Genomic DNA, 11,232 nt, shown 5'->3' with positions numbered 1-11,232 from the left:
TTGGAAATGGAACCAGTCTGACTCAAGAGTGAAATACAGACAGACACACCTCAAACCTTTAATACATTGTCTGAGCTGAGATGTCACCTTTTTTTATAAAACCTTAAGTTATCTCAAGAATGTGACTAAAAAGAAGTTCTGGCATTAACATTAACGAACCGAAACCTGCAACCCATTCTAAAAGATGAAAGACTTAACAACAATCTGTTTGTTCAATATATCATTTTAATTACATGATATTTTGCTATAAATTCTCTGGTTTATGATCCTGCCACACTAGGTACCCAATGAAGGAGCAGCGCTCTGAAAGCTAGTACTTCCAAATAAACCTGTTGGACTATAACCTGGTGTTGTGTGACTTTTAATTTTGTCCACCCCAGTCCTACATTGGCACTTCTACTTCAAGATATATTCAAGAGGCAGCTGCACATAGCAGCGAAAGGGATCAAGGGGTATGGAGAGAAAGCGGGAGTGAGATACTTCAATTACATGATCAGCCATGATCATATTGAATGGAAGTGCTGGCTTGAAGGGCAGAATGGCCTACTCCTGCACCCATTTTCTATGTTTCTATGGACCCATTACAGACATTTCTGATCTCTGGAGTCACTCTTGGAAATCATTACTGCACACTTCCCAACACATTTACATGCTTCATATAATGTGACATCCACAACTTTTCACAATACTCCAGCTAAGGTCCAACATAGGTTCAGCATAACCTCCTTGTTCGTGTAGTCTATGCCCCACTTATTAAAGGCAATGATATTGTACTTAATTGCTTTTTCACTCTGCCCTGTTCAATTATCTTTACACACATGTACAAACAGGCCCTGCTGTTCCGACAGCAGATCTTGAATCTTTTGTTGCACGTGCTCAACCTTCTGTATCTTCTGCCTGACTGAAGAGGTAGTAGGAGAGCATAACCGGGGTGGGGTTGGGGGGAGGGAGTCATTGATGACGCTGACAGCATTTCCACAGCAACGTGAAGTGTAAATGGCGTCCATGGATGGGAAGTTGGCTTCCTTAGTGGTCTGGGCTGTGCACACTACTTTCCGTAGTTATATAAATGAATCTATGACAGCATGATAAACATGAAGGGGAAAATCCTGGGCCTGGAAGGATTTATACTTGATGGAGTGCATTTAGCACTATCCACAGAAACAACCTCACGGGGAACCGGTCAGAGTAAACAAAGAGTTTGTAGGAGACAGACCAGGCTCTAGTGTGCTCCAAACAGGCTCTGTAATGATATTGGTCATGTTCACAAATGTGGTATTGTGGGGAATATTTAAAAATGGCGCACTCTCGAATTCTTGATCAGCAAGTTGAACACGACTGTGGCAAAAGGTCAGAAACAGCTTTCACGATCAGGCTGACTGTAAATAAATTCTACAAGCTTGATAAAACTTCAGTAATCGTCTTAACGACTCCTTGTATATGTTGAACTACAGATTTTAGCCGAAACCAAATGCAAATACAAAAATCTTGCCTAACAGGATCACCCTGGTGAGGAATGAGATAAGTGATAAGGAACCCTAAACGGCCATCATGTGACGGCATTCTTGAAGGTTTGATCTTGAGCTCATTGTTTACCACGGAGAGATTTTGGCTCATGGACACACATTTTACATAAACATTGGGTGTGGTTTACTGACTCATTGTACAATCACATATCTGTGTAAACCAGCTTCACCCTGTGGCACCTGTGTTAAAAGTGGACGGTTACACAGCACCCAGCCAGTGCTTCCATTGCAGGAGAATGAGACGGTTCTCAGCTTTTGGTCTTCTCTTCATGTTTTTGCTCTCTGTTACAGGTTAGTTCTTCTCATTACCATTGGTCATCATTCTGGGATTTAATTGCTGTCATCTCTTGTATTATTTAAATTATAAGTTAAATAATAGAAAGGCCAGGTATGAACAAAACTGAATGTTTTCTGTTGGTGTTTTCTATCTATCAGATCGGTAATAGTTGAAGAATTGAAATGACATTGGGAAACACCTTGTTCTGTTTGCTTCAACATTCAGAGTAAATTAATGAACCCTGTCACTTCAGAAACGGACTTTATCAACAATGGCTTTTTAAAATACATACTGCTAATTTTCCTACATTTTCTCACTGCATTATTTCATGCCAACGATTGGTGCAGTATCTGACTCCAACTCATTTTAACTGATGGTTTTGAGGAAGATGCTAATCTTTCCTAAACACCCATATACCCTACAAGAAAGGATAACACGTCAGTGCAAAGAATACTTCAATTGCTGTCATCGTTTGTATTATATAAATAAGTTAAATAATAAGAACGCTACATATGAACAAGACAGAATGTTTTCTGTTGGTGCTTTATATCTATCTGATCGGCGATAGTTTAAGAGTTGAAACAACATTAGGATATGATTTGTTCTGTTTGCTTCAACATTCAGAGAAAATTAATTAACCTTGTCACTTCAGAAACTGACTTTATTAACACCTGGCTTTTTTAAAGCTATACTGATGATTTTCCTACATTTTCTCACTGCACTATTTCATGTTACAATTGGTGGAGTATCTGACTCCAACTCACTTCAACTGATGGTCTTGAGAAAGATGCTAATCTGTCCTAAATACCCCTACGCCCTCCAACAAGGGATAACACATCAGTCCAAAGAACTTTTCAAATGGTAATGAAATGCTTTAACTCCATCCCCATATTTTTTGGTTATGATCTAAATGAGGCGTGTTTCAACAAGTAGTCTTGAAGTGATGGCGGCATTTTCCAGGTGCACTGTTTGAAATTCTCATCTAGAATATTATCAAGAAGGAATTGTAGAAAAGTAATTGTACCCGATTGTCTAACTCCATATGTACATATTAATGCTGAGAGATTTGGCCACTCAGAGCAATCATTTTCAGGCATCTGAACCTTCCAATATGAAGAGTAGAAAATACATACTAATTACAAACTGAAACTGTGCCTCCCACCGTACACTGATGTCAGGTAGATGAGTTTATGTCAGGAATTTGCATCCTGATTGGTCCAATAACATCATCTGTTGTTTACATTAGGGTCCAATGCTACTTTCAGGACCCATTTCCAAAAGTGCTCTCCTCTGGTATATTACTAAAAATTCACTGAACTCAATACTACATGATACAACTGTTACAAAATCGTCCTTTCTTGTTGCAGAATTTGATTTTAAAGTCTGGCGTTAGGTTTGAGAGGTGACTCCAGAAGTTAATATCCAGACATCTGAACCATGTCACCAACAGTGGGATAAAGGAATGGGAGGATGTACATGAGGCCAGACTTGGAGGAACATGGAATATTTGTAGGGTTGTAGCATGGAAGGTGTTATAGAGACAGGGAGGAGTGAGGCCAGTGAGGAGTGCAGAGTGGGGATGGTACAGAGATGCAGTAGGCATTCTCTGTGAGCATCAGGTTGGTCATATTGTTGATGCATAGTTAAGTCTAAGATCTCCCCCAATGTGTTTATGGAGCTCTACTGTTAAAATTGAAGCACTTTTAAAACCACATTGTGTCCATCTCAAGGCTGTAGAAGACTAAGGCCAATGCTTGATTGCCATCATTACCACAACTCAGGTTCCCATGCACAAAATGTGTCACAAATAGTGTTTTCCAAGTAAGAACACAGCAGTAATGCCTCAGTCAAGCATTCTGAGCTCAATATGGAAAGGTTTCTGCTGTTTTGGAATTGAGTGCTTTGAGATATTGCAATTAACTCCATTTGGTATTTGTCATCTGTTGTCATTCCTGAAGAAGGGGTCATGCCCGAAACATCGATTCTCCTGCTCCTTGGATGCTGCCTGACCTGCTGCGCTTTTCCAGCAACACATTTTCAGCATTTGTCATCTGTCCCAAGGGGTCATGAAGGGCATGGTTATCACCACGATTCCTCATTCCAGGCACCAACCAGCTGGCTGAGACTTTCACCGTGTGGAGAAAGGGATGAGTAGACTTTCAATCCACACCAGAGCTGCTCACTCTCCATATCAGAGCAGTTTGTCACACAATGACAGATTGATGTACCTGCCTCCTGGTTTGACAATAACCAAGACAAAACAATCAAAAGTGGAAGAAAACCAAAGGGAGCTCAGGGTTCATGTACAGGATTCTCTGAAGGAGACCAGGCAAGTTGAAACTGTTGTTGAGAAGGTTTCTAAGATTCATGAGCTCATAAATACAGGCAGAGAGTATAAAAACATGGAAGTGATGCTACACTTCTCCAAATCATCGCTCAGACCATGTCTGGATTATTGTGTTCAGTTCAGGATACCTTATTTACAGGAGGATGTTAAAACCTTGATTGCTGTCAACGTTTTAAGACAAGGACAAGGGTAAGCTTTGAAAATATTTCCAAGGGTGTTTCAGGGACTGGAAACTGAATACGCAGTGACATTTTTCCCTGGAGCATCAGAATCTCATGGTGACCTTCCAGCGGTTTATAAAATCACGAAGGGGCACAAATAAACTGAGAAGTGAATGATTTGAAAAGGACCAGAGTTAGGAGTGAGATGAGGGGAAACCTCTTTAATCAGGGAGTTGTTCCGGTTTGGAATCACTGCTTGGGAGAGTGGTGGAGATGGATGTTTGAAAAGAGAGCTGGAGATCTATTTGAAAGTGATGTATCGAGAGAGCTCCACAAATAAGGCGGGAGAGTGGAATCAGTTGCATAGCTGGGTCCAGAGCCAGGACTGACACGGGAAGCTGAATGGCCTCTTGTCCTGTACAACTGTCTCTAATTTAACTATTTGTTGCAATGATTGATCTAAAACTGAACGCTAACATTGAAGTATAATGGTTGGAATATCCGAATGACCCATTGTCATTCTGACATAGTAACAGGTTTTTAAAAATCTGTTGATTTTATAAACTATATAATGAACTAGTCCTGTGACTATTTTTCCAACTGTCATTTCATTTTGCAGAATCATACTCTGACCCAGGAACTGAGGTAGGAAGAATATGATTATTTTTCTGCTTCCAAGCTTTCATGTTTTAGACTATACCTGTTTATAGTTAATGACTTAGATTCTCTACAATTACTCTGAAAACTCACGTTCTATTCTAAATCTCCTGTGTTTCACTCGCCGATATAGAGCACTTGTATTTTACCCTTTAATCAATAGAGCTAATGTATTGCTCCCACATTCTGGAGCGTCTGCATTTCCCCAGTGATTCTCCAATGCCTGTACCTCCTGTCTCCTGACTGAAACAGGAAGTTGGTGCTGCTCACATTATTGTGGTGACCCTTTCCTTGCTGCCTCTCGCTCCCTGCCTGCTCCCTCACCCTAATGCTCGCCCCTTCACTCGCTCCTCACAGAGGAGGGGCAACTGGGACAGTGAGTGGGAGGTGAGTGGGGTGAATATCTTGGAATGTAGCAAGTGAGGGTTAGGAGTGGGCAGTGATTGATGGGTATCTTTGTAGGAAGTTACAGCCAGTGATGTTGCAGGCAGTGAGGACTGTTCAGTGAGAAGCACGGCCCTGGCAATTCCAGCAGCAAACACAGACTGTTGCAATATCTTATTTTATTGTCCATTTGAGAACAACTGCTAAGTCAAATGATTCAGTAACGACAAATGATTCTGTTTGCTATTACAGCCAAACTGTCTGCAAACAAGTCAGGATCCTCCACCGTGCCCCTTAAACTATGACCCAGTCTGTGGAACTGATGGGGTTACTTATGCCAATGAATGCATGCTGTGTGAAGCAAGGTACTACAAAAACTTGAATTGTCATAGGAACACGGAGAAAATTGTTGCTCTTGAACGTTGTCAGCTTTTTAAGATGGGGACATTCTCGTCAGCACGAATTGGAGGATAAACTTTGAAAATATTTAATTTTGCTGATTGACGTACAAAGTTTGTAAGATCATGTATTAGAGTCATGGAGTGATAGAGTCGCAGAGACGTATAGCATGGAAACACACCCTTCGGTCTAACCTGTCCATGCCGACCAGATATCCTAACTTAATCTAATCCCATTTTCCAGCACTTGGCTCATATCCCTCTAAATCCTTCCGATTCATCTACCCACCCAGATGGCTTTGAAATTGTTCCAGGCTCCACCAAATAAACAACGCAATGTTAAAACTAGAAATCTGAAACAAAAACAAAAATCGCTAGAAAAACTCAGCAGGTCCAGCAACATTTGTTGATAGACAACAGATTTTACATTTTGAGTCCAGTAACCATTCCTTAGCGGAAAGTTAGCAGTTTGCATTTTAATAATTCTCCCACTTCAATGTAGCACGCCAAGACCTTTCATAATCAGTGGACTACCTTTGATCTGTAATCCCTACAATTATGTCAGTTAACTCTCCAAACCAAAAACATACAGCCAACAGCACTCTTCAAAGCCTGTTCCTGGGATGTAGGCAGAGCCACCTTTATTGACTGTCCTAAATTGCAGCAACGTCGTAGAGCTGCTTGAGTGATCATTTACAACTAGTCGTACACAGAGTATAATGTATTATTTACAGCACACAATTACTCCATTTAGACCAATAGATTTAGGTCCATATTTCAGTTTCACCTGAGCATCCTGTGCTGCACCTCACCCAATCAACACAGAGTTGGGAGAAAACTGAGGTTAGCAAATCAGAACACCATTGTACACCACTTCATTGAAACAAAATGGAAGGAAAATTGGGAAAGATGTGAAATTAGCATCCTACAAGCTTCTCCTTAACTTGGCAATAAAGGTTAAAATGGCTCTCTGTACTTTTGTCATACCAGAGGAGATTAAAACAAGCAAGAGGTACAGTAACACTCCAAAACTGAGCAGCCAAGCTGCACCATAGCTGGATACTTACATATTGTACATGACAAATAAGTGCCTTTGCTTTAGACATTGATTGTACTAATGCTCTGTTGCTATTCCAGGAAACTTGTAAGAAACATCCAGGTGCAACACAATGGAGATTGTCAGAGTAACAACAATAGGAAGTGAAAGTTCGAGAAAACCAGGATTCATTTGATTCAAATTGACTTCACGCTGTAAGATTCATTCTTCATTTGGTGTGCAATTAATTAATTTTAATGTCATTTCTGTTGGTGGTAAGAAATCAGAAACAATAAACCAATTACAGTGTAATGAAAGAATTTTGTTGCATAACCAATATATTTACACGTGATATGACAAGGTTCAGGCGACCGATTCCCGGGATGGCCCGACTGACATATGAAGAAAAACTGGATCGACTGGGCTTGTACTCACTGGAATTTAGAAAATGGAGCGGTGGGATCTCAAAGATCAAACCCTGAAGGGACTGGACAGGCTAGATGTAAGAAGAATGTTCCTGATGTTGGGGAATTCCTGGACTAGGGCTCACAGTCTAAAAATAAGAGTTAAAAATCACACAACTTTAAGTTATAGTCCAATAGGTTTATGTGGAAGCACTAGCTTTCGGATCACTGCTCCTTCATCAGGTGACCTAGTAACTTTGTCCACCCCAGTCCAACACCAGGACCTCAATATCATTAAGAATAAGAGGGATGCCATTCAGGACTGAGATGAGGAAGAATCTCTTCTCACAGTGAGTTGTGAACCTGTGGAATTCTCTCTCATAGAATGGTGTTGGGGCCAGTTTGGTAGATATATTCAAAGTTATAAATCACACAACACCAGGTTATAGTCCAACAGGTTCATTTGGAAGTACCAGCTTGAGAAGTGCTGCCCTTTCAGCAGGTATCGAGTGGGGCAGAATCATAAGACACAGAATTTATCGCAAAAGATCACAGTTTCATGCAGTTATAATGATATAATGAGCAAACCTAGATTGATATCAAATCTTTCATCTTTTAGAATGGATTGCAGGTTTCGGTTAATTAATATGCTAATCCCAGAACATTTTTGAAGTCACATTCTCGAGACAACTTAGGCTTTATAAAAATAGGTGACCACGCAGATCAGACAATGTATTAAAGGCGCAAGGTTAGAATCTGTCAGTATCCCAATCTTGAGTCAGACTGGTTTCATTTCCAAAAGAGGAATTTATAAAATGTTGTATGGATTGACTGCCTGCATTGACTGACTGCATGTTGCACACGTGTACACACAGGTCCTGCTGTTCTGACAGCTGTTCTTGAACCTTTTGTTGCATGTGTTCTAGCTTCTCTAACTTTTGTCTGACTGAAGAGGTTGTCGGAGACCATTACCATGGTGGGTGTGGGGGCGAATCACTAACGATGTTGGCAGCATTTCCACAGCAATGTCAAGTGTCAATGGAGTCCATGGATGGGAAGTTAGCTTCCATGGTGGTCTGGGCTGTGCACGCTACTTTCCATAGTTATATAAATGAATCTACAACAGCATGATAAACATGAAGGGCAAAATCCTGGGCCTGGAAGGATTTATACTTGATTGAGTGCATTAAGCACTATCCACAGAAACAACCTCACGGGGACCTGGTCAGAGCAAAGAAGGAGTTTGTAGGTGTCAGACCAGGTGCTAGTGTAAGGAGGTTAGAAAGCCTAAAAGGGATCAGTTCTATTTTTCATTTGCTTTCTTGGCATACAGGGGACTCAAGGGTTAAACATTCCACTGCTAAAAGGACTGTCTGTAGTATTAATTGCATGCCTGTCCTCTTACAGAATGAGACATGACATCTCAGCCGGGGGACTGGGTGACTCTTAGAGAACTGATTTCTCTGGAGCCATGCATGTGAATTCCACTTTCAGCCTCAGACAAAGGTATGTGTCCTCCCTGGACAAGGCTGACAAGGCTGGTTTCCCCATTCCTGAAGAAGGGCTTATGCCCGAAACGTCGATTCACTTTGTCTATCCATGCCCCTCATGATTTTCTAAACTTCTATAAGGTCACCCCTCAGCCTCCGACGCTCCAGGGAAAACAGCCCCTGCCTGTTCAGCCTCTCCCTATAGCTCAAATCCTCCAACCCTGGCAACATGCTTGTAAATCTGTTCTGAACCCTTTCAAGTTTCACAACATCTTTCCGATAGAAAGGAGACAAGAATTGCACGCATTATTCCAACAGTAGCCTAACCAATGTTCTGTATAGCCGCAACATGACCTCTCAACTCCTGCACACAAGACTCTAACCAATAAAGGAAAGCATACCAAACACCTTCTTCACTATCCTATCTACCTGCGACTCCACTTTCAAGGAGCTATGATCCTGCACTCCAAGGTCTCTTTGTTCAGCAACACTCCCGAGGACCTTACCATTAAGTGTATAAGTCCCGCTAAGATTTGCTTTCCCAAAACGTAGCATCTTGCATTTATCTGAATTAAACTCCATCTGCCACTTCTCAGCCCATTGGCCCATCTGATCAAGATCCTGTTGTAATCTGAGTTAACCTGTTTCACTACCAACTACACCTCCAATTTTGGTGTCATCTGCATACTTACTAACTATATCTCTTATGCTCGCATCCAAATCATTTATATAAATGACAAAAAAGAAGTGGACCCAGCACCAATCCTTATGGCACTCCACTGGTCACAGGCCTCCAGTCTGAAAAACAACCCCCCACCACCTCTTCTACCTTTGAGCCAGTTCTGTATCCAAAAGGCTAGTTCTCCCTGTATTCTGTGAGATCTAAACTTACTCACCAGTCTCCCATGGGGGAACCTTGTTGAATGCCTTACTGAAGTCCATATAGATTACCTTACCGTTCTGCCCTCATCAATCTTCTTTGTTACTTCTTCAAAAAACTCAATCAAGTTTATGAGACATGATTTCCCACGCACAAAGTCATCTTGACTATCCATAATCAGTCCTTGCCTTTCCAAATACATGTACATCCTGTCCCTCAGCATTCCCTCCAACAACTTGCCAACCACTGCTGTCAGGCTCACTGGTCTATAGTTCCCTAGTTTCTCTTTACCGCCCTTCTTAAACAGTGGCACTACGTTAGCCAACCTCCAGTCTTCTGGCACCTCACCTGTGACTATCGATGATATGCTGGAAAATGGGAAGCCTTCAGAAATGAGATAACAAGAATCCAGAGAAAGTATATTCCTGTCAGGGTGAAAGGGAAGGCTGGTAGGTATAGGGAATGCTGGATGACTAAAGAAATTGAGGGTTTGGTTAAGAAAAAGAAGGAAGCATATGTCAGGTATAGATCGAGTGAATCCTTAGAAGAGTATAAAGAAAGTAGGAGTATACTTAAGAGGCAAATCAGGAGGGCAAAACGGGGACATGAGATAGCTTTGGCAAATAGAATTAAGGAGAATCCAAAGGGTTTTTATAAATATATTAAGGACAAAAGGGTAACTAGGGAGAGAATAGGCCCCCTCAAAGATCAGTAAGGCGGCCTTTGTGTGGAGCCACAGAAAATGGGAGAGATACTAGATGAATATTTTGCATCAGTATTTACTGTGGAAAAGGATATGGAAAATATAGACTGCAGTGAAATAGATGGTGACATCTTGCAAAATGTCCAGATTATAGAGGAGGAAATACTGGATGTCTTGAAATGGTTAAAGGTGGATAAATCCCCAGGACATGATCAGGTGTACCCGAGAACTGTGTGGGAAGCTAGAGAAGTGATTGCTGGGCCTCTTGCTGAGATATTTGTATCATCAATAGTCACAGGTGAGGTGTCGGAAGACTGGAGGTTGGCTAACGTTGTGCCACTGTTTAAGAAGGGCGGTAAAGACAAGCCAGGGAACTATAGACCGGTGAGCCTGACGGCAGTGGTGAGCAAGTTGTTGGAGGGAATGCTGAGGGACAGGATGTACATGTATTTGAAAAGGCAAGGACTGATTCGGGATAGTCAACATGGCTTTGGGCATGGGAAATCATGTCTCACAAACTTGATTGAGTTTTTTGAAGAAGTAACAAAGAAGATTGATGAGGGCAGAGCAGTAGATGTGATCTATATGGACTTAGTAAGGCGTTCGACAAGGTTCCCCATGGGAGACTGATTAGCAAGGTTAGATCTCATGGAATACAGGGAGAACTAGCCATTTGGATACAGAACTGGCTCAAAGGTAGAAGACAGAGGGTGGTGCTGGAGGGTTGTTTTTCAGACTGGAGGCCTGTGACCAGTGGAGTGCCACAGGGATCGGGATCTGGGCCCTTTACTTTTTGTCATTTACATAAATGATTTGGATGCGAGCATTAGAGGTACAGTTAGTAAGTTTGCAGATGACACCAAAATTGGAGATGTGGTGGACAACGAAGAGGGTTACCTCAGATTATAACAGGATCGAGATCAGATGGGCCAATGGGCTGAGAAGTGGCAGATGGAGTTTAATTCAGAT

At 41.6% G+C, this 11,232-nt stretch overlaps 1 protein-coding gene across 1 annotated transcript; it reads left to right on the top strand.

Annotated features, from left to right (window-relative positions):
* Window positions 1-1,693: 1,693 nt before the first annotated feature.
* Window positions 1,694-7,094, top strand: LOC122564857 (serine protease inhibitor Kazal-type 1-like). The gene is made up of 4 exons (XM_043720216.2): window positions 1,694-1,817; window positions 4,931-4,956; window positions 5,605-5,717; window positions 6,888-7,094. Exons 1-4 carry the CDS (start codon window positions 1,763-1,765, stop codon window positions 6,952-6,954), a joined length of 261 nt encoding a protein of 86 aa, XP_043576151.2. The 5' UTR covers window positions 1,694-1,762; the 3' UTR covers window positions 6,955-7,094.
* Window positions 7,095-11,232: the final 4,138 nt, after the last annotated feature.

The sequence above is a fragment of the Chiloscyllium plagiosum genome, unplaced genomic scaffold, assembly GCF_037043375.1.
Source record: "Chiloscyllium plagiosum isolate Xiang-an unplaced genomic scaffold, Cpla_swu_hap1 HiC_scaffold_2, whole genome shotgun sequence".
NCBI classification, from domain to species: Eukaryota; Metazoa; Chordata; class Chondrichthyes; order Orectolobiformes; family Hemiscylliidae; genus Chiloscyllium; species Chiloscyllium plagiosum.
The sequence above is the reverse complement of the archived record's forward strand: the minus strand, read 5'-3'. Positions and strand labels throughout refer to the sequence as shown.

Bases quoted from the DNA above. Each gene is read 5' to 3' on its own strand.
- LOC122564857 (XM_043720216.2), top strand. From the start codon at position 1,763: ATGAGACGGTTCTCAGCTTTTGGTCTTCTCTTCATGTTTTTGCTCTCT. The intron at 1,818-4,930 runs GTTAGTTCTTCT...TTCATTTTGCAG, and splicing joins GTTTTTGCTCTCTGTTACAG to AATCATACTCTGACCCAGGA. The intron at 4,957-5,604 runs GTAGGAAGAATA...TTGCTATTACAG, and splicing joins ACTCTGACCCAGGAACTGAG to CCAAACTGTCTGCAAACAAG.